Source organism: Clinocottus analis, unplaced genomic scaffold (genome assembly GCF_023055335.1).
Source record: "Clinocottus analis isolate CAN_PGR_092001 unplaced genomic scaffold, fCliAna1.0.p SCAF_11, whole genome shotgun sequence".
In the NCBI taxonomy this organism is placed as follows: Eukaryota; Metazoa; Chordata; class Actinopteri; order Perciformes; family Cottidae; genus Clinocottus; species Clinocottus analis.
In genome coordinates this window covers 764,928-788,883 of record NW_027175832.1, presented here as the reverse complement: position 1 = coordinate 788,883, position 23,956 = coordinate 764,928, and the positions used below count along the sequence as shown (strand labels likewise).

Below are 23,956 nucleotides of genomic sequence, written 5' to 3'. Positions count from 1 at the left end.
GATGCTACGGTGAAGCTACTGCGGACAATGTGCAGCACTCAATCTGTCGGTGAGGACGTGTAATGTTTTCCACTTAGCTCTCTGCAACGCTTTGAATATTAATGTTGATCAGATTTAACCGTTAAATGGTCATTTATTTTAATATTTTAATATGTGAATATTTCCATTCAACATCTTCAATTTCCTTCCCCTGAATATTCATGTTTACAGTTTCTGTAAACTGTTTATTTTAAAAATGGCCTCACACAGTATCAACAGTACGGCGGACATGTCTGCTGCTTTACTGCAGACTCTCATATCGCACCATTTAAAACAAGTTTGCAGAGAAGAGAAGGGAAGTAAAAGATAACAAAAAAGTGTGTTTTCACAACACTGATGTTCTATTTCTTGTGGGACAGAGTCAGAGGAAAGCGTTCAGTATAAGTTTGTGTAATTCAAGTCCCGGCAGTCTGCTGAGGTGCCGCCGTGGTGAATGGAAACCTTCCCGTCACGCCACTGGCCCTTGTTTCCATTATCTTCAGGCCCAGGCTGCTATTATCATTCCTCCATAAGACTGTAATGAGAAGCTGGGCTAAAACCAGCAGGCGGAGAAGGTAGACCTGCTTTCAAACGGCTCTCATCTGGACCACGGCTACGAGTTTCTCAAAAGAAGACTGTCGAGCTTTCAGCGAGCAGCTGAATGAGCGAACGAGGGAGCGATGAAGGTGTGAGTGAACGCACGCTTCTGTGGGTCATGATTTAAAGTTGACTCATCTTTGGCAAGTAAAAGATTTAAAGTTCCCCTCTGGGTCATATGAGCCATATCGTTTTTACGGCCGTGTCAATAAACAGCAGCTCGTGGCCTCTCGAGCGGCCGAGGGAGAAACTTTTAAATATGAATTCAACAGGGCGGCATTCAGAGGGAGGAAACTCACTTAACGTCGGAGGCTCCCATCTGCTCAGGGGCCCAATAAGAGCGGCCGCTTTTACTGGAGATTTTCCAATTTTCGCTTAATTGTGTCTACTCAACATAATCCAACCCAAGGCTCCCCAATATCCATAACCACTTCCCTTCGACTGCGTTCACGCTCCATCTCAATAAGAGCAGGAATGTGTTAAAACTGAATCCTCCTGCAGCCTCACGAGCATCAATAGCTGCCTTTCACTCGTCCACGCGCTGCTGGTATTGTCACAGGGTGGGCCGCACATGCGGGCTCCTTACAGGACTTCTAAAAACCTGATACCTGCACCCGGCGTGCCGCTGTGTGTGTGTGTGTGTGTGTGTGTGTGTCCGTACAGTACGTGTGTTGTGACCCGGGTGCTACCCGATGACGTACTGCGACATATAGTGCAGACTCTGTAGTCTGCAGCTCTCACAGTGAGAGAGAGCGCGACCACAAAACGGTTTGGGATAATATCCCAGTATAAAACCACACAGTCACAATAATTCCTTTAATAACAACTCCATATAATATTCGGGCTCGGCAGAAAACAGAGTTACTTCTTTGTTCCCGCAGTGAAAGTCATAACAGGAGGTCAAGCGAGCTATGTGCACTTTATTTGTCCACTTTTTTTTTAAAGATAGTAAGGTTAATATGTATGAAAATAACAAAAAAAGGTGTTTAAAATGGAGAATTCACCTGGGAGGCGCTGCGTGGTGCGGGGGTGAAGGTGGCCGCGCTGACACAGTAGTTGTGCACTGGAGACTTCACTTTTACTTGACAGGCCGCTGCGGCTTAATAAAAACACGCTGCCGTTTAAAAAGGCCAGAGGTCCGAGGTAATACACGGCAATAGAAGTTGTGTGTTATTCTGTGTGTGGCTCAGTGTGTGTCTGCGTAAACGTGGTGCTCATGTTCGCCCTCTGGCCTGTGTAAAGCACTGGGAGCAGCAACTGGGAGCCGGTGTCCGACTGGGAGCCGCCTGCTTCCCCCTGCAACTATTCTCTTGGCCCTTTCCCCAGCTGGCTGGATCCGGTTTGTTTGGCCCGGCTGGAATCCTTTCAGTTCTGTCCCATTTGTCCCGCGCTGGGCTCGCTGCTCCAGGCTGGCCCGCCACCCCATGAATACCAAGCAGGCGCACACACACACACACACACACACACACGCGTTACACACACACGAAACACAAGCTGTGTCTGTTCAGTTGCATCAGTCCGTCTTTAAGCAACCGTCCTCTGTCATGTGTGTGTGTCCAGTGAGCGGACATTTGGATTGTTTAATGGGACTTTGCATGTTGAAAACAATTAACTACAAATAACTTACTTACATAAATCTCTGCTAATCACCTTCTGCTCCATGGTGCATGACTCACGTTACCTTACACCCACATGCACGACCCCAACATGTTGTTAAACACATGAAGAGAGAGAACGGTGTGCAAACCTGCTTTTAGACGGTTTCTCAAATAAAGCAAATGGCTGACAAACATCACGACTGATGAGGAAACTATGACAAAGATTAGTCTTGGAGTTTTATAGCCATCTCTATATGCAATTATTGTTTAACGCTTGCATTCAGAAGAATATGAACTCAAGATAGTTTGATAAATAAAAGCAGAATATGAACGCAAGATTTGACTGCTCAGTTTTAAGAAATGTGTGGCAGTCCTCCATGGAGCCGTCTTGGTGAACATCAAACTTAAATCATATATTAACATGAGTCATGTGGCAGAACTCCGTCTCCATTTTGTCCATCACATTTATTATTTCCGTCATAGTCAATAAGGAATGTTTCATAAAACCTAAAGGATGACGGTGTCTTTGAGCTGCTTCTCGAGCCTCGGCTCAGCCGGCTTAACTTTTTTTAAATAAATATGTTCTCTGAATAGTTTAAACACTGTAAACTATTAATGCCGTGAGCAGGGTTCTTTATCGTTGGTGGGAAAATGCGCAGCCTGCAAAACCTTTCTAATCAAGACACTGAATATTTCTTAATCTGTATGTAGAAGAAAGAGGTTAAACCGAAAGGTTCACCTCTTTGATGCCACATACCTTTGTGGCGTCAAAGCCGCGGCTCTCGTACTTACTGTGGCCGTAACGAGCGGGCCGTGGAGCTGTGCGTAGAGCAGGGCGTCGTTCACGTGACCTCTGACCCCCAGCAGCGCCAGCTCCAGACTGTGGTGCCCGGACATGGCGTGGGTGAGCTGCTCCAGCAGGCCGGTGTACCTCCTCCAAGGCTGATCCAGCTCCGACACGCTGGCCAGGCAGCCGCGCATCACGTTCAGGCAGTAGCCCACGCAGGGCTTGATGAGCGTCAGGCCTCGGCAGTGGGAGCAGTACACCATCTTCACCAGGCCCTTCACGCACTCTTTGCTCATGCCCACGTGCTCCGTGGCGTTCATCACTTCCAGCCCCTCCTCCAGGGCCAGGCCCAGCTGCCTCCCGGCTCCCAGCGCGCCGGCCAGCTCCTGGGCCACCACCGCCGGGTGAGGCCCGAAGGGGTTGACGTCCTGCCTGATCATCCGGAGGCAGTCGTCCATTTCTCCGCCCGCCATCATGTTGCCTCCCAGGCCTGGATTGATGAGCCGCGTGTAGACCAGCGGGAAGAGGTTGTTGAAAAATTGGTGGATGGACGCCTCGACGGAGACGTTAGCCCCGCGGAGGTAGAGCGAGAGGGAGGAGAAGAGCTGGTTGACGTGGGGCAGGGCCTGGCGGGACAGGGACGAGTAGGTTCCCTCCAACAGAGAACTCAGGTGTCCCTGAGAGAAGGAGAGCAGGTACTGGAACATGTCTGCAAGGAGAGAGAAAGACAAACACAGATAAGTGATAGAAAGACCGAGGACACGTGACATGTGGAAGAAATACAGAACATCATTAATAAGGCATTCAAAGTGCAAACACACATCCAAACCCTGGATCTGAACCAATCAGGTTTTTGCCTGAGTGCATCAGTAAGTTGGGGTTGGAAACAGTGTCAAGTTTCTCTATAACGCTGTTGGATATGATTGTGTTTGAAGTCATCACCCCCATAAGGATGTCTGAAGAAGACAGAGAGAGAGAGAGAGAGAGAGAGAGAGAGAGAGAGAGAGAGAGAGAGAGAGAGAGAGAGAGAGAGAGAGAGAGAGAGACCAATTAGAAAGGAAAGACACGCTGGATGGAAGTAAAAAGAGCTCCAACAACAAACAGCTCCTGTTACAAGGAGTTTTATTGCAGTGCAGCCAGGCTTTATGTTTTATATATGCTATCAGCCTATATATGCTTGTAAAAGCATTACGAGTGTTTAAGATGGCAACGGAGGAAGAACTTGCTGCTGCACATCAACCACACAGCGATGAAAATGAGTCCAACAGGATGGATTCTCTGTGCAGACGGATCTGTTGAGACACAGCAACTGCAATCAGGTTGCATTTGCTCTGGGAAAAACTGTAAATTTGGGATTTTGCAGCAGTGTTTGACACACCACCTACCACACACACACACACACACACACACACACACACACACACACACACACACACACACACACACACACACACACACACACACACACACACCAGTTGAGTCACCCAGTTCTTATGTCATTTCCTGGTGAGCAGATGAAGCTGGAAGGCAATCAGTGATGTCAGTGCAGAGGCAGAGTTCAGTGCCAATGAAGTGCCACTTCTGGCTAAGCGAGGCTCTGTGACGGAGCGACGGGGAAAGCGAGGGCGGGGAAGCGACATGGAAAAACTCCTCGACTTTCTTCCCTTGCCATTTTCTCTGTTCTCCTTTTTCTCCGTTCCCACTTCACTGCTCATGGTTTAAAGTTGAATAAGAGTCAAAGAGAAAATGATGCAAAATTTACTGATAAAATAACAGAAAAATGGGCAATGTTGCTTCTTAGCACGGCTAAGCTAACGGTCTGATAATGAAGCCATGCGGAAGCGCCTCAAACCTCAGTTAACATGTTAAACATGAGTTTACGCTCAAGCGCTGGTTTCTAGCATCGACTGAATATACAAAGTGGACGTAGTCACTGTGACGTCACCCATTAGCTTTAAAGCCTTGTGATTAGCATTTTAGCCGTCGCCATCATCTCTGTGTGTGTGTGTGTGTGTCCTGGACACAACACGTTCCTCTGGGGTGTGATGTCAGCTGAAAAGCATGACGGGACATGAAGGAGCAGTAGCAACTGTACAGAAATTGAGACAGGAGAGTGATGTGCCAACACCGCCCCACCCCCACAACACACACACACACACACACACACACACACACACACACACACACACACACACACACACACACACACACACAAAATTAAAAAACAAGGGTAAACTCAGTGTAATAATTAATTATGCGTTAACACAAACATATTCATTCAGAAGAGTACCCTTTTCCGCACAGTGATTACCAAACGAGTGTGTGTGTGTGTGTGTGTGTGTGTGTGTGTGTGTGTGTGTGTGTGTGTGTGTGTGTGCAGCCCCTCCCAGCCCACAGACAGAAGGATAACAACAGTCATGTCCTCCTCAACAGCTGCACTAATATGACCGCCGTCTGTGACACACGGGGATCCCCACCGCCGAGCAAGAGGCACGACTCCTCTGCAAAGCAGCATCACCGTGATCAAGCTGCTCTCACACACACACACACACACACACACACACACACACACACACACACACACACACACACACACACACACACACACACACACACACACACACCCCGCTTTGCGGCTCATTGGACGGGCTTTGAGGAGCGTGACGGCGTGTGACAGAAACCAAGCCGACAGACGCGGCGAGCAACGCGTCTGTTTGGGATTATTCCTGTAAAGCGAAGTGTGAAGTTAAAGTCTGACTGTTGAGCTCCAGACGGGCGCAGAGCGTCGAAGGGAAAACCAGAAAAAGAAAGGGAATGATTAAAACAATGAATGGCATTTGGTTTGCAGAGGAGAGATGTTCAGCTCCACCTCGGCGTCTCGGCGCTCGGCGGGTCGGCACCAGTGTGAGGTCTGAGGCCGCCGGCCTGCCAGTCAGACATCGACACCACGGCTGAGGTTACACGCCGTTACATAATGTTATTATAAAATTATCATGCTCAGAAATACCATGGTTTAATCTTACTCTGTGAGATGTGGGGGGAGGAGAGACAAAAAAAAGTTCTCTCAAAGAAAGTCCTGCACCGTGATTGGATGCAGATATTTCAAAGGGTTTCTGACGGGATCATTAAAAACATTCCATACTTCTTTTTTTATTTGCCAACAGAGAGTGAACACCAAAGGGGGAGAAAAGGGAAAAGAGTGAGAGACTGCCAGGAACATTGGAATAAAAGAAGCGACTGAAGAACCTTTGAAGAAAGAAAAACAACTACTGTACAAGAGGACTCCACCTTGTGAACACGCTCTGACATCTGGATTCATTTGGCCTCCGGGTCCGGAGAACTTCCTGGTCTCTCCATGGCCGTGACTTCAAACATGTCTTCCTCTGAAGACACTCGGGTGGGACATGAGTCCACCCTCTCTGACAAACAAGCGACCGGATGATTCATGCGTTTTCTGTCTCCGATCAACATCTCTTCCCACACTGGCACGTATCCGGTTTCTCATTCTGTGATGAAACCAGAACAGTTGTTGTGGGTTTCTCTGCTCTTTCCAGTACTGGGAAACAGGGTGACGACAGAAAGAAAGAAAGAAAGAAAGCAGCAGCTTTTAAAGTCCTAACTGCCTTTGCATGACAGTCAATTGAGTTGGATTGTTCCTGCTGACCACAGTGTGTGAATCTGGATCTGACCGCAGTCCATCAGACAGTCGTGGGTGGCTGTCATTACCATGTCACTCCCATCGGTGAGCCTTTTGGGAAATGAAGTCTGGATGCATCGAGGCTTTATTCCATGAAGCAATTAACTTTAATTTCCAAGGAAGTCCTAAAAACTATGAAATGTAAAATTGTCGAGCTAACTACCGTACGCAGGACTCTGGAGGAGCTGATCTCACGCGCTCACTGCTCGGAATAAACGAGGTATTAAGAGGATGAAAAGCCCGTCTCTGAGATCACTGGGTTCAATCAGAAGAAGCTATTTCCACTTAACATTCTGCCCGGCAACTCATGTTTTACTGGCACAATTTGTCCCTATGGTGAAGCTCCCACAATAACTCAGAACACAGTGGCATCTCTGTGATTTAAGTCACTGCGATAGTGTTTTTGTTATTGCTTACCAGCACTGAGAGAAATGCATGTGTGCAGACTAAACGGAGCCGTACTGTCACATCACCGTGTTTAAGTCCAAAGCAACAGAGCTGCTTACGGTCGGTTCTTGCTCTCACATGTATTATAAGACGCATCATGTGTGGACCTGCTCCCATCCTGCACCCCTCACATGGCCGAGGTTACAGGGTTTAAATGTGTCGTATGTGAGGCTGCATCTTTTAATAAGTGCAAGTATACATGTACAGTATGTCTGTATCTTTAAGTATGCGCATGTGGGCCTGTGGAGGCGGGTGTGTGTGTGTGTGTGCGTGTTGGGAGATGCGGTAATATTGTGATAATGAGGTAGCAGACACGGCTCTCATACCATGAGTCTTCCCATCTTGGCCATCGGTCCTTACTGGACCTCATCAAGCGTCTTCTCAGGCGAAGCATTTTAATCCTGCCACGGGCTCGGGTTTCAGACGGTCACCACACAGATATACATGACATAGCGACACATGTAGATTACATATCTTTGTTTTAATTAGTAGAAATACTGTCCGTGGAGCAATCTCACACTCGGCTCTGGTCCTCTTGGGTTACAGAGGAGAGTTGTAATGTCACACAATCTCCCAGCCTCTAACCTTTCAGGCATCACTTTAATGGTGATAAACTATTAATAAGTCAATGAATCAATCTGTTGAGTTTATAGACGCACCGATCGACTGTTTCAGTCCCGATAATGAGACCAAACCTGGAATGTGTGTGTTTAATAAGTCTCACTGTGAGACTGGGAACATTTTTCATGTGCAACATTTGACTTTAACATAACTTTCCTCACATTGTTAAACAAAACATAAATGAATACATAGATATGAATGCACTGAATTGTTATTTATTAAAATGGCCTTCGACAGCGACAGCCACTGAAACCCGATGTCAGTGCCGGTGTTGTGCGTCTCCAGTTGATGCATCACACTTGTGGGTAAAACCACACGTCTGCAGTCTAAAGCGGGACGTGACTCATCCGTCAGACAACAAGCAGCCGTGCTGCTCACGCAAACCTGACGAGCAAGACGCTGTGACTCCACGCGCTACAACTCCACACTAAAGTCAGCGAACCCTGGAGCCCAAAACCCCGCAGTGCTGGTCTTGTCCTCTCGGGGCTAACAGGTGGGATAATGAGCTGAGATGAGGGACGAGAGGGGCGGCGGGGGGTTTGGAGAAGTAATTAAAAAGGACAGCCCAGCTATATCAAAACTTTCAAACATAAACAATTCCACAGATGCCAGAGCCGTTCGGGTGCACCGGCTGTAATGTGGCATGGGGGGAGGAGGGGATGGGGGATCACCGCTCTCTGCTCCGGCCAAAGTAGGGAAACATGATCGAAGGCTGGGGAATGAGGACAGAGGAGACAGAGGAGACAGGGCACAGGCGTGAGGGAACGGGAGGCTTGTTCAGACGCTAACGCCATGAAGGGGAGACGTGGAGGCTGCTGACAGGCTGACGGACAGCGCCGCTGGGCCCGGCCTGAAGGGGACCGCGGGTCTAGACCGACCCCCGATCCCTCTTGTGTTTATTGGTGTATAAATCACAGTGTCTCTTGGTTGATGCAGTGCTAAAGAGCAGCAGAGTGGACACACACATTTAAAGCCACAACAAAAGCAACAAAACATTGTGTGTACGTTGTGACTCTTGAACACGAGCAGCCGTACTGCACATGCTCATACATGTCCTTTTCACGTCGGAGGACCGATATAATCCAGGGATCTAGTTGTAGTTGTTTTAATCTGCAGATTGGAGAAAATAAAAGAAGACTTTATTGGTCAGACTGTGGTTTTGTGATTAAAAAAGCCCGTTAAGGTGGTAATCCATTACGTAAGTGAACTGATGATGACTAGAAGAGACTGGACACCAGGTTACCAGGTTAAGACTATCAAGACAAGCATGACTAGCATGACTAGCATTAACTTGACATGAAACAGACTGAGCTGACTCTGAAAACTACTCCTTGATAAGCCGTTATCCTCGTGCCATTAAAAACAACCCAAACATGCTTCAGTACAATTTGTGGGCTGAAATGAACCAAAAGGAAAATCCTAAATAATCAAGATAAATGTTTGAACATATTTGCAAAGGACAAAGTCCATCAGTAGTTCCAGTGTTCAGAGTATCGTGGTGGAAATAAGAGCAGAGCCATGATATCATAATCCATCATGGATCACACAAACAGGATACGTCTGGGCAGGGTGAGAACTTCTCTTTTTGTCTCTCCTCTTCCCTCATTTATTGCACCTCCTCCTCTGGAACAGCATGGATGGATGACCGTATGGATCAGTGACTAACGCTCGCCTCGGGGACTCCTTAATGCTGCGCTCGGAGCCACGGAGGCGAGGAGGAGGAAGGAGAGGAAGCAGAGAGTCCAGCTCAGGGCGTAATGAGGAAAGTGGGTTGACTTGAACGAGGGAGTGATGAAGTGAGTTGGAGGTGAGAGACGGGAGATGGAAAGCCAACTCCGATGTACTTTGGGCTGAAGTAGAGCGAGTCCCCGAGACGTGAACATCACACTGCTCATCCACTTTGCATCATGAGCACAGATTAACTACACACCCTGATCTCCCACAGGCTCCTGCAGACATGCAAGTCTGGCCAGTTACGGATGTTTAAGCCCTCTTTCCCTCACGCCAAGTCATGAACACTTCACCATTACTCTCCGCATGACCTGATTTCCTTATTAAGTCACATATAATCTGCCCTCACGACGTCTCATTCATTAAACTGAACATGGAGATGTGACAGTTCACCAAGGAGGGAAGTGATCTGTGTGTTAGTTATCAGATCATTCATGCAGAACATGTTGACTGCCAGCTGCTAACCACAGAGATCTAGATCTCAGACTTACACACATGCGCTTCATGGCTTGTGGGATCATTCTGGGAAGGACGGGCGCAGCGGAGTCGGACAGGAACAGGAACAGGCCCGACCAATCAGCGGCGCCGGAGTACAAATCCCATCAGCCAGGCAGACAGATTGTGTTCCAGAAAAACAAATTCTCTTGGACAGAGAACAAGCCCCGGGAGATGCGACTTTGTCTGATTACCAAGAAACTTCCATCAAGCTTATTGCGCTCGTACGATCGCAGTGAGACGATGAAGCTGCGTCTGCACCGAGAGGACCTTGAGCTGAAGGCGGCGTCAGAAAACTGTGTTTGCAAAGTCGGGTCAGAAAGTCATCCCATGAGGGTGAAGAGATGGCGCTGGTGAGAAACAAAGACGTTTTAGTCCAAAGCATGGCCGTGGCGACTGGCGGCAAGCTAATCCACACAGGCCTCGTGTTGGTTTAGGCCGTGGACGTAACGTTGGGGAGCATGGACGGCTGGAGAGGAGGACCGAGGCGTTACGCAGCCAAATAACGAAAGGAGAGGAAGACGGAGATGTACTTTGTGTTTATGGTTTCATTCTCTTGGCAGCGGGGTTATCTGTCAGCACACAAGCTGTTGGCATCGTGCCCACCAAGACCCAGAATGCTCTTGTTAAGCAACCGAGGCTGGCCGAGCACGGACCACAGAGAGCCGGCGAGGAAGAAAGAGGGAGGGCAGCAGTTTACAGTGAGAATACAGGGGAAATCCTGTTTATTGCACATTCTTTAAAGGCAGACCAGATTACACACACACCTGATATATTCAAACACACCTGTGCACACTTTCACTGAAACTTTCACTTAAACCACAAGCCCTCCCTCCGGCTCGAGGCCCGACTCCCTACTTCTCTGGATGCTCATACACTCGGGCCGACGTGAGGAGGCAGATGAAGAGCGGAGGTAATTAGTGAAGCTTTGAGTGTGACTTTATGACCGAGAGGCTTTGAGCTCGCTCGCTCTCGCTCTCGCTCTCGCTCTCTCTCTCTCTCTCTCTCTCTCTCTCTCTCTCTCTCTCTCTCCTGCCTCCTCTTTGTTCTTTCCCCAGTGAATCCTGCACATTCTGAGGCACACACATCCGCCTTCATGTGTCATGTCTGCTCAGGAGACTCGAGAGGCGTTGATAAAACACAAACATGCTCAACACACACACACACTCGAATACGCAATATATTCAGTCTCGCTATTCGGTCCATAAACACGCTGTACCTCCACCCTGCATGATTACATGAGACGTGTAGGGATGGATGCCGGATATCCTCCCTAATTTGAGCATGAGCTCATGGTGCAGCGCAACGTGGTCCCGCGTCCAAGCGTCAGCCTCTAGAGCAATAACGCTGTCGGTCAAAACATCTGCACAGAAAAATACACATGAAGCGAGAGAGAAGGAAATATGTGATGATGTGAGAGAGGACCGGTTAAAAGATCACAAGCTAAAGAAGAGAGAGAACTTCCAGAGAAGAGAGAGAGCAGCAGACAGAGAGGTGTGTGTCTGATAACACAAGAGGTGCATCATTCCCATTACTTGCACACACACACGTGTGTTGTAGGCATGCAGACACACATGCTCACAGAAACACACATAAATCACTATTTTATAATTGGGACCGTTTCTTTGACACTCCAGCAAGATCCTCCCGAGTCAAAGTGGAGACAGCAAAGGAATGTGCACAACAGTTTCATCTGCTCTCAAACAATACGGCTGGAGGCTGGAAACCCTCGTCTGCCTCTCTGCCTGGAGCGAGGAGGCAGGAAGAGGGCAATGCATCATGGACAATACTGTGCACTGTAGCAGGTAATGAGCCTGGAGGATCGTTCTGTATAGACACCAACAAACCTCACGTATCCTCATCCCTGAGCCTCGGGTTGTGGTTTCGATCACGTTGTGTCGTGCGTATGTTCCCTCTCGTCCTCTTTCTGCCTCTCTCGCTCCTTCTCAAATTAACCCCGTGGCCCTTCACTGAAGGGCACCTCGAACTTTAAATGCGACGAACTCTCGTTCACCGATGAGCGAGAGCCGTCCAGGCCGGCAGCATACATTTCTCTGAAAAGCATTTGTCAACTCCTGTGAGGACAACTTGAGCCCTGAGGCCGCCACGGCGACCTGCAGGGGCGGAAAATATTGTACGTGCTCACGTCTTTGGTAGACATGTATGCACACACACACACACACACACACACACACACACACACACAAAATCAAGATGCACACGTACATAATGCTGGAACACACACACACACTCACACACACTCACAGATGTCATGGCCTTTAGCTGTGGGCCAGGTCCCCCTCGTATCGGTGACACTTGTGATCAAATGTGTCAGCGTTTTCTTGACATCTGCTCCCCGGCAGCACGAGTATAGTTTACCCAGATATTTACTCTCTTGCTCATCATTCCCACCTGTCATGAACACACACACACACACACACACACACAAATTGGATTGCTTGCAACACGAGATTGCTGCATATCGGACAGCGAGTCATTTATACGAGGGCAGATTGGAACTCACTGAAAGTTCAGCTCCTGCCCCTCAGATCCACTGATCAGGCAAACAGACATGCAGCGATTCAAGAGACCGTCCGTCTGCGTCGAGCCGACAGCAGACAGCAGACAGCAGACAGCAGACAGCAGACAGCAGACGGGCCGCTGCAGACGGACAGGACGAAGCCGCCGCTCGGCCGGTGTGGTTGAAACCTCATTACCCATCAACCACGGCAAGGACGAGGAGAATCAGCCGGCTTGTGTTGGGGTCGAGCGAGGAGATCTGCAGGGGGCTGTGTGTGTGTGTGTGTGTGTGTGTGTGTGTGTGTGTGTGTGTGTGTGTGTGTGTGTGTGTGTGTGTGTGTTTTGGGAATGTTGAAGGAGGGCTGATGGAGGATATACTGCTGGGAAGAAGGTTGTTTTGCAAAAAGAGAGGACCTGCTCTCATGATGTCGGGCGTGGCAGTAGCCGGGAAGAAAGTGGAAATCAATATCTGGAGAAACCCGAAAGATTATTGGAGCTGTAATTGTTGTTATCGCAGCCCGATATTTAACCCCTTCCTGCTCATCAATAACAGCATCGGGAACGTTTGCGGAAGAAAAGTTCTTTCAGAAATGTGCTGTGTGTTTCTGGGGTCACGCTCGTGACATGCCGACTCCCACACATGACAAAGCACAGTAGGGCCTTTAGGCCTGTCCAAACAAAGGCAGGCCAAGGAAAACACTCACACACACACACACACACACACACACAGAGACACACTCCTTAAACACACACCATCTCCTCTCTGATGGGCTCGTCCTTCTGGCTAAACTTTGGCCATCAGCAGGAGTGATTTGGAGCCGAGAAGCTGCAGTTAATTAAAGAAAGCACTAAGAGAGGACTCGGTTATGAGATTCACGGTACGAGTTGAACGCCGGAGAGGAAACAGCGGCCGCGTCCAGAGAGCGCCGTCACATGAGTGATGAACAGCAGAAGAGTTTTCCAGACAAGCGGCTTCGCGCTGCGACTGGATAGATGCAGCACAAGCAAGAAAGTTACCCGCAAACAGTTTTCCAGCATCCAGCGTGTGAATAACAGTCCAAGGTCATCAGCCAACATCATATTCTCATTACTTCATGCGGTACATGAGCCACTTGCTCCTTCACATTCCTGTCGAGGCGCTCCGACGGCACAGAGACTGTCCTTAGAAGGCCTCGCGCTTTGAGGGATAGTGACATCACCGTTCTCAGCAACACCAGTTCCTATTGTTATTCCATTGTTATTTTCCATCTTGGCCTTTTCTGGACATGTGGAACACCTGATCTCCATTCTTTACACGAGCTCAGACATGAGGTAAGGAGGGAAAGATCTTAATGATGATGGAACGGACAAATACCAGGAAACACAGAGCTATTCATGTAGCTTGTAACGTTTGAAGTGACCGGGATAACTGGGTTTTAGAGCGTAAAACAACACGTGACCGAAATATATACTGTCCAGATGACATTCATAGATTAAATACCACAGTAACTACTCATTTCCATAACAACAATGTCTGAGAATAATACATTCTTTCTCTTCCTCTGTTACACCGTTTGTCCACATGAGTTGGACGGCAGCGTCCTCATCCATCATGCGGCAGGACTCGGCCAACTCGGCGTCCGAGCAGCCCATTGTCTTATAAAACTAATTGCATGGTACCAAAATTGCCGTTACGCTTAAAAAAAACCCTCCAGAGCAGGTTTCCTACCCTGCAGGATGGTGTTTGGAGGTTTTCGGGAGGGAAAACTCGGTCTATTTCGGAAATTCTATAATTTAAACGACACTGCAATCACTCGGGGAGAGGAAGGACACGCTCGGGCAGCGAGCTCAGGCTGGATTCATCCGGGCGAACAGCAACAGGCTTTGGCAGGCGAGAGCCAGCGAAGCCGCTTTGCATCCACACGGCGCTTTGTTCAGCCGGAACTCAGACATCCGAACGGACCGGGCGAGAGAGGCAAGAAAACATAAAAATACACATAAAACTAAACACCAAACAAACAAACAAAACAAATTACTGTGCCCAGATTGTTTCACTCCACTAAACTACTGTAATTTGTTCAATGCTTCCAGTAATTGTCTTTTTGTCCCGAGAGCAGGAGCCGATAATGACAAAGCAGACCGTCTTCCAGCCGACGTTAAAGTCTGAGGAAACGGGCTCTGGACCCTCTTTCCCCCGTTTACCCTCAGCGATCCCTCTTCACAGCCCTGTGGCTGCCAAACCCACAGAGATGGGGAGAGAGGAGGGTGGAGGGAGGAGAGGGTGGAGGGGAGGGTGGAGGGAGGAGAGGGTGGAGGGTGGAGGGAGGAGAGGGTGGAGGCTGGAGGCTGGAGGCTCTGCCCATTTCCTGACTGCACACTCGCCTCCACGCCAACGCCAGCTCCATGACCCTCAGGGGACTGAGGAAAAACTGTTTTTTTTTTCACAAAACTCCGGACAAATAAATATTCTTTGGGGGCAAGAAAACAAACACAAATGTATTTTGTTTTTATTGCTGCATTTGGATTCAGAACAGGGTTCAGGTTCAGGTTCATGAAGCTGGGTCGAGGTTTTAAATGTGCAGTATGTGCAGTATCGGCCCCGTGCAGAGGAGGTTCAGTATGTAGCAGGTATCTCACTAACCAGCCACTCAATGGCAAAACATCTCTTCCCCATTCATCACAGACAACACATGGTCTCCGGCCCCTCGAGGCCACACTCACCCTGGAAGGCATCCGAGTGGCCGGAAATGAGGTGCTCCAGCTCGTAGCTGTAGGACTGAATGTTGTGGAGCGTTTCTCTTCTTACAGCCAACTGGTAGCTCTCCTCCATCTTCCTGGTGCAGCACGACGGACCCTGGTGCTTACAAACCAACAGATCCACGTCTAGGAAAGTCAAACAGAAATGGACATGGGATTATTTATCCATCAGCATTCATCAAGCTCTCTTTTTTATTTTCAATTAAGAAGAATGAAGGTTTGGATGAGATAACAACGACTTTTATCCTGTGAGGTCGATATATGGTTCTACACTGCTCTGCAAATATGTGTGAGTATATGTATAGTGTCCTGAGTATGCACATAGATAGACAGCCCATAACTCCGTTGGGAGACAGAGGAGCCACCATGGGAGGGTGAGAAAGTAAACCAAGAATTCATCCACGTTTCCGGCTAAAAATACTGTCTCTGCTCAATATATAAATATCCTGGGCTCGTTCAATTGCACACTTCATCAAAACATACATGCATGTCCCATAAAAACAAAGAAAGACAGACATGCAGTTGCATTTTGCAATGCAAACATGATACATGTACTGTCTCACACACACACACACACACACACACTACTCTGTATGAAATCACCTCTACACCATCGTCATGAGGCTGCAGCTCAGAACGACCGCATGAAGCCGATGAGCTAACTGCAAACACTGAGATCCAATGAACCGCTCAATCAGGCACAATGACATCAGAGGAAACCGAGCCCGCCCGCCCGCCCTCCCTGCCAGCGTCACCTGCTGCTCGCCCTCGCTCCACATGCACACTGTCATGATGTCACGACGTCACCCAGACTGCTCACAATTAGCACGGCCTGTTAAGAGTCTTCTTTCCCACACATTTCCTTGTGCAGGGACATTTCCATAAGGCAGGAGTCTGATATGATAACTCATTTTAGAGGGAGGGGGCATTGGGGCGGGGGGGTCTGGGGGCAGGTGTTGTAACCAGAGCCTAAAGCACGGCCTTAGGACAGACCGCAGGACCAGTGCCTCACTGTCCAAATCCCTCCATGAAACACAATAGGGTTGCATTCTCAATCCCTCTTTCCCTTTCTGCTGCCTCCCTCCCGTCGGCCCGGCATGTCCCAGTGAGGCCGGGCCGTCTCTTAATTACCCAGCGAGGCTCCATTTGTTCCCCACGCAGAGCCAGACCAGTGAAGTCACAACTGGCCGTCCGGCCGCTCACGGCTCATTATCTGCAGCTCATAGTTTTATGTTCCGGCAACGTCATATCCTGTTTGTTTGTTTTGAGTCAGGAGGAATACTTATCATCAATATGTAAAGTCTGCAGATGAATTAAAACATAACAATATGATGTAAGGTGTTTGTTTTGGACTTAAATCTGCTGCGTCTCATTGGATTGATGTGTTTGACATGAATGAGAAACCCAATCTGTTGCAGACACAATGTGTCTTCACAGGTCCAAACACGTCAACATGAACCTTCAGTGAATCTGCATGACATCACACGTCCACCCTCACAAGGACAAACCACAAAGGTCTTCACTACAAGCGGCACGCTCCAACAAATCAGGATGTTTTCAAGAAAGAAGGAAGTTAATCACTTAATAAAGAAAAGTTGGTGTGTGCAACACGTTACCTAAAACAAGCTCGAGCTCTTCTCTCAGGGTCGTGATTAAGTCTTCATGTGGGACACTCAGCTAGACATTCATTTGTTTCCATTAAATGTAATTGAGGTGTAATGTATTAGCTCCCTACTTCATGAGCTTCATGAGCTCCTGGAAGCTGCAGGCCGCTTGTCAAACAGCCGTCGCTGGTTGAAAGCGTGATATATTGTCCGGATGGAGTTTTAATGTTGTTATTTCACCATATTTGGAGCGTGTCCTCTCTCCCCCTCTGTCCCTGACCCTGCTCTCCTCCCCGGCTGGCTCTTTCTCTCCTTTGTGTTTGTGTGTTATCTGTGATATGAAACTAATATCCAGGGACTCACAGTGGAATCCGGCCTGGCCTCTCCGTCCCTTGCGAGTCGCTGCATGGAGTAAGTGATACTCAGAAAGACTTTGGCTGTTAAAGCCGCCACAGCAGTCGGGAGGACAGGCCGACTGTCACCAATATGCCGCCGCTCTCTGGATCACCAGACGCCGAGAAGCCGTCTGTCCAACGACGAAACATCACGCCGAGTCCACTTAGTGGATTTCTAGTATCTTTAGAGATATTTTACATGCAGAATACTAACAAACAGCCTTTTAGAGGCTTCTTCCTGCAGGGTGAGCTGACATTGTGTTGAGATCACTCGTTCAAGGACTCCAGGAGTCATTGAGTCTACGATGTAGGACATCTATTAATATCAGACTGCCCTGTTATTGAGGAGCACGTGTATTGTTGTAAACTCTACTTTATACTATGTATTTATGTTCAGTATTCACAACGCAGACCACACAACCTGGAAGAGGCGTTAGCTTCACTTGTTTCATTGTTGAAAGAACATATTTGCAGTATTGATTGTTTTTCTTTTATTCAAAAGGTTTATTAAGCATCTTAATATTAAGCATCTTAAGCAACATTAACAGTTTTGAACATCCGGACAGTTTTCCCCATTTTCCTTCACAGATCTGCTGCAGCTCTGTGGAACGGCCCGGGGACCATGACTCAACACGTTTGATTGGATTGATCGTGATGTCTCTGACTTGACGTCAGTGGAGATTAGCCTTGTTGCTTTTATGACATTCCAGCTTGGATTTGGCTTCATGTTTGGATTTGTTATCTCACTGCCAGAAAAAAAGCCCAAATTGTCAGTTGGATGTATTTATTCTCCTCTCTGCGTCACGTTACATGAAGTCTCAGCTCTCCAACCTGAGACCTGCAGCTCCTGCAGGTGTTGGTGCCTTTTCACTAAAGTCCTCACAGACGACGCTGAACCAGTTTTAAATGGGTTAATTCTCTCAACGCTTCATGTTGTAGTTTTTGCCAAGAAGTAATCAAATTAACAGTTTGACCTGTGAGGATTAAGGTGTGTCATTAAATACTTAAAGGGACAGTTCACCCTAAAATCAAAAAGGAAAAAGCTTTGGAGATGTGTATGTTTTAGTTTGAAGGGTCAACTGGCCCTTTAAGTTACAGCATTTCTTTAAAGAGCTCACACTGTGTCCACACGGTTACAATACACTGAAAACCTGTAAGAATAAGATAAACTGCAGAATATGAAAGTCAGCACTTTTGTAGCAGCTTGATTTTATTTTACACATTTCAAAGTTTTTCAAGAATTGCGAATGTTATTTTGTCTCCGAGCTGCAGCTTTTAAACGACTCCAAGTAACAAGTCCTGTCTTTAAAGTGACTGAATATAGACTCCAGTGGGTAGAAGATATAATTAGTGCCCAATGTGTGTGCCACTCATTCTGCCTGGATAAACCTTAACACACTTTGCTCTCCAAATTGGACGTCAACTCTGATTTCTAATTCCCTTAATCGTCCTCAGGTGACAAATACCTCTGGAGTAATTCGCCGTATTAAAGTCACGGCTCAGGGGTCACAATCCCCTCAGCAACACCTCAGTGCCCTTCAGCGCACAAGTCAAAAGTGGAGAAACTGGCAGTGTCACAACGCTGCTAGCTCACATGCTACTCTCGACATGTCGGACTACAGTAACACAGCTGCGAACAGTATTCTGCTGAGAAGATGTGAAGCTGAAACCGACCTTCTCAAACACTCTTGCCCTCATGAAATGGTTCATAAACAGCATCTCCTCAGCCTTGTATGGAAATGTTATGGTTTGGGATGCGTTGATGACCGTGAGCGTTGAGCTTCCTGATGCTGCTCTTTTGATATTTTCCAGAGAACAAGAATAACTTTGTTGGAAAGGAGGCAATTACTGCCGTCGCCCTTCTCCGCCTCAGGAAGCCCGTTCCACTTTGAAGATCCGCTGAACGTTGGGGATATTTACTCTTTACAGATTTGCAGTGTTTTGGATGGACCGCGCTGACTGCAAACACACCTCAAAGGGTCGTTGCCGCATACCTGCATTGCCGGACAACCTTGAAACTCAACTGGAATGTTTAACTTTCACAGACCCCAAACTGCCCGCCGTGGCCGGCACCGGGTCCAAAGCCACCCGCAGGGCAGAGGATGGACCGGCTGAGCTGGAGGAGAGAAGAGGAGGGCAGGTAGACGCAGACCTGACGAAGCAGCGTCACGTCAGACGGCTGCTCGGCCACAGACTTACGTTCAACATCGAAGATAATCCAAAACCTGCTCTCCTCCCATGTGGTACTTCTACCCCGACAGCGCGACAAGGTCGAGCTTTTCTAAATGGTAGTATTACTGGAGCGGTACTGCAGATGATGCACCTGGCAGTGCTCACCTGGTGAGCCTCCACAGCATCAAGCCACGCAGGGAGAAGAAGCACGCGATCAACTGAAACACACCAGAAACTCTGAAATCCAAGAAGAGACGCTGAAGACGACTCGAGACTCAGACGGAGTAATCAGCTTCTGACGGGAGAAAGAGAGTCTGAGCTCGTCAGTTCAATGAGATGTTTCATGTGTGACGTTGTCAGAGATGTTAACACATTTTAAAAATGCTCTCATGTGAATTCTTCATGACATTGAGGTGTAAAATCTGAACACAGAGGCTCACTGATGTCTTCGTGTGCACTCGGCGTCTGCCCGGTGCCTCGGTGAGGAAGGCCTCGTTAGAAAGGGAATCAGAAATGACTCCAGCCAATCAAAGAGCTCGTTGAGCTCTGAGCTCGCCGAGGCTTTGATGCCGTGATGGTTAAGGATGCGGCGACATGTGATGACACACTGCGTTCCCTTTGCTATCGACACATGACGCCGCTCGCCTTGTATCCGGGATGGAAGAGACTTTCTCTTTCTCTCTGAAACAGCTGTTAATGACTGAGAACATCAGTCACAGCTCCAGCAAAGTGTGCGGCATGCAGGCGATCAGATAAGCGCTGCTCAATCAGATCCTTTTAACTGAGCTGGAAAACAGGTTGATCATATCTGAGGACATTATCTAAGAAGCCAGCTGTAGGATTAGTGCCTGTGAACAGCACCGCGAGCTGCCTGCTTCAAAATGATCCATCTCCAAAGCGCTATATCAGCAGCCCGTGCTAATCTCAATATGGAGCATTTGGCTGTGTACCACAGTACATAAGCGGTCATAACTCTTCTAAATAATCACAGGATAAGCAACTGCATGTCTGACTATCTGAGTTCCCTTGATGCTGAATCTGGCACCGAGATGAAGTCGCTCTTTAAAAGTCTCGGCCCGGGGAACGAACATGTAATGCCTGGAAAGCAAATAACTGGGTTTGAAGTTATTCAACACAGAGAAATACAAAGTTGAGGGAGTGATGACATCGTCTAACATTCCTTAATAAATACATGAATGACATTAAGAGTAGGACTCAGTTCAAACAGGACTTTTATTTGAAGGGAAATTATGTTTTCATTGAGCTTTCCTACTTGTTTAAAAGGCTCTTGGTAATCCAGAGGCAGCGTCACAACGCATCGCACTGCAAGTCGTTGAAGGATACAAAAACAGAAATGGAAGAAATGTTAAATGTTAGATAAAATAACTGTAGCGTGGACCAGGATCATATCCAACTGGCTCTAAAGCTCCCTGCTGCCACGCTGCTGGCGCTCGGGGGGAACGCCGCTCGCCACACATGAATGAAACGCAGCACTGTATCCTAAAACAAACAGCGGCCTGTGAAAAGAGCTGAAGTTTTGCCACTTCAAATTTCAAGAGTTGCTTTTATTGGCATTTGATCTGAGAACTGATGCAGAGGAGCATAATTGTGTACACACACACACACACACACACACACACGCCTCCCTCTCCAGCGCCCCCGTCCACTGGGCAGCGCTTTGAAGAGCAGATTGCGCCCGACCCAAAACAACCTCTGCAGCTCGAGTGCAAATAAAAAGAAAAATAAGATCGAAGCCCAGAACGCTCTGAAGCTGCGGCCATGTTTGATTAGCTGTGAGCGGTTAGCGACAGAGTGTAAGATGCAGTTCACCTCGCCTCTTGAACAAACACAAATATTGATATAAGTTCATACGTTTGGGCCGAAGACTCACGTTTTGAATCTTTTTGAATCACCCACATCTCATAAAAACATTAACGGATGCAGATAGCGGGTCGGAGTCTATTGCATACGCTTCACTGTGTGAAAGCTGTTTGCTTTCACATGTTAAAGCTCATCAGCTGCTGCAGTTGCAAGCTGAGATTCTCATGTTCAGCTTCAGGCAGACTGAACGCTCGTCACGAAGGCGTCGCTGCAGACGCACAGGACCGAGTCCTTCAGTTGTCTTTCAGAGCTCAACCAAAACTCCTGCGTGCAGCGACACCGACGTCCTCTGTTGCCACGAGTGACACGCTGCTAAACAAACATATCGAGTGGTTTGGATGCACCTCTGGGTATGTGTCGTACGCAGCTATCTGTTGCTCTTCTCCCTGTCACAGCTTGCAGACTAAACGATACTTAAGCTGCCACCAACCTGCATGTGACACCATTGCAGTGATTCTGGCCCGTCACATACTGGACATAGCAGAACATTCATCAACTGGCATGGGAGTATTTGCCAGGAAAAACACACTTACATCTTAGACTGGCAGGAAGGGAAAGACATTTATAGCAGCTATAAAACAATTCAAAAGACTAAAAGAACAAAAGGTTAAAAACATTGATAATGCAAACAGAATAGCTTGTTCTTGTGTTTATATGACAATTAAAATGTCCGCTGCATAGGAGAAACATAACATAATTAGTTCAAATTGCGGGAGTCTGTTGCTATGATCGCAGAACAACTTTCAGGCAAAGCTAGCATAGTTGAACCGAAGCCTAAACCCGCACAAAATGCATTTTGCCTCCAAAAAACGATTTGGAACCAATGTTTATTCTCGTAAAATAACTTTTCCTCAGCGTGCAGGAGGAAAGCACAAACCACAAGACCTTCAAGGATATTTGAAGTCGCTTCCAAGCGTCGCTCTGATGAAAAATCCAACAAAATACAACTGGGAACCGTGTCAGCAGAGGTGCCAACAGACGCTTTAGCCCGGGAGTCTGGACTCTGTGTTTTCATAAACTGTGGCCCCTGAGCCGCAGAGCGAGTGCCCTCGGGGGCCCGCATGCCACGCCACGACTCTTAAGAGGCCAGGAGAGTTGGCTGTGGCCGACTTCTGCAAGTCAAGCACTTGCCATTCGTGGACACAATATTGTAGCCTCTTAATCCACAGAGATTAAACCACATGAGACCTTCGCGTCACACTTGCCTTGTTCCGGCTCAGGAACGCCGTCTCGGCAGTTTGTGAATGTGTCGGGCAGCTTCTCTGCAAAAATAATTGTTTAATCTCTCCAAACAGCCTGCTGGCACGAGAAGCAGCCGAGTGGCACGAGAAGCTGCACATTGAGAAAACCAGGAGGCGCTGACCCTTCAAAGCAGATATTAGAGGTTGTGTCTGAAACGTGTTGCCCATCCTGTCTCATACTAATATACAGACATGTTGGGATGTTCTGAATGTGCAACAGTGGACCGGCTTGAGGACCAGAATACACTGAAAAGGTTCTGCTGAAAACACAAGGATCACCCAGACTTAACTTACTTTAAGGTGATTTCATAACAGCTTCTCCAAACCCAACACACTTATTGTCAACCACTTAAAAATGTCTCAACAACTAACAGGACAAACATGAGGAGGATCTGTCAATCAACATATCTGCTCTGCCTCTCAGCCTTCACGCTGACGGACCCACGTGTGCTTTTGACAGAAGCACAGAGCAGTTCATCCCATTTGACATGAATTAACAACTGTTTCTTCTTCTTTTGGACAGACTTATAGTCCTGACTTTAACACATTTGCACATCTGATTGCTGAAGTCTCTCCACGTGCGCAGTGCAGCTACATGACACACGTCTGCAGCTCCACGAACACGCTGTGACGTTAGCAGTGCGCGTGAGCCACGTGCCAAACCCTCTGGCTCACCTCTGCCAGGTGTCTCCGGGACGCGGTGCGGCGGGCCGACCTGCCGCAGCTGGAACGCCGTCCTCACTTCATGACAGCTGTACGCGTCCGCGTCGATCGCGTTCACCGCAAGCACGAGCGCGGACAAAATCCAAGCGGACCCGCAGGAGTTTACGCGTGGGCATAATCCTCGGGACATTGCCGCATCTCACGCCAGGTATCCTCGTGGATAGCCTGCTGTAGCCCGGCTGCAAACTGAGTGACAGTGGTGGAAATACGCGGCACTGAAGTACAATGAAGCGACGATGAGCTTCAACATCTGACGACCGTTTCCGTCTGATTTTCACATTATTGGTGGAGATGAGCGTGAGCGCGTCACAGCGGAGGTTCGGGGTCTTCCGTTGGACGCAGGAGGAGTGGTGTGGGCTCGAGCCAGTCCGTCCCGCGCTGCACTCTTTTGCAGTGGTCGGCTGTCTGCATGTCTGTTCCCAAAGCCGTGCGCGCACTGCCCTCCCTCTGTTTACTTCAGCTAAGTGGCCCAACTAAAGCGCGCCACCCGTACGGGGACGCGCAGTGCCAGTAGCCGCAGAACAACCTGTGAAACCCCGACAACTAGAAATGACTCTTTGGTGTTATTACAACACACAAAGTAAATGTCCCTCAACACATTTTAATCACAGCTTAATAATGGAGAGTTTTGTTGTGACTCGTGTTGATCCCTTTGTAGCAACTGTGTTACAATTAAATATAAAACCACAATTA

At 48.1% G+C, this 23,956-nt stretch overlaps 1 protein-coding gene across 2 annotated transcripts in view; it reads right to left on the bottom strand.

Annotated features, from left to right (window-relative positions):
* The window catches only part of gpc5c (glypican 5c), a 78,531-nt gene extending 54,850 nt beyond the window's left edge, over window positions 1-23,681 (bottom strand). For both annotated transcript variants that reach the window (XM_068571588.1, XM_068571589.1), the window contains exons 1-3: window positions 23,216-23,681; window positions 15,212-15,373; window positions 3,006-3,709 (exon numbers count right to left, since the gene is read on the bottom strand). In XM_068571588.1, the coding sequence (XP_068427689.1) occupies window positions 3,006-3,709; window positions 15,212-15,373; window positions 23,216-23,393 (1,044 nt within the window). In that variant the 5' untranslated portion in view covers window positions 23,394-23,681. The remainder of the gene's footprint in view (window positions 1-3,005; window positions 3,710-15,211; window positions 15,374-23,215) is intronic.
* Between the last annotated feature and the right edge of the window lie 275 nt (window positions 23,682-23,956).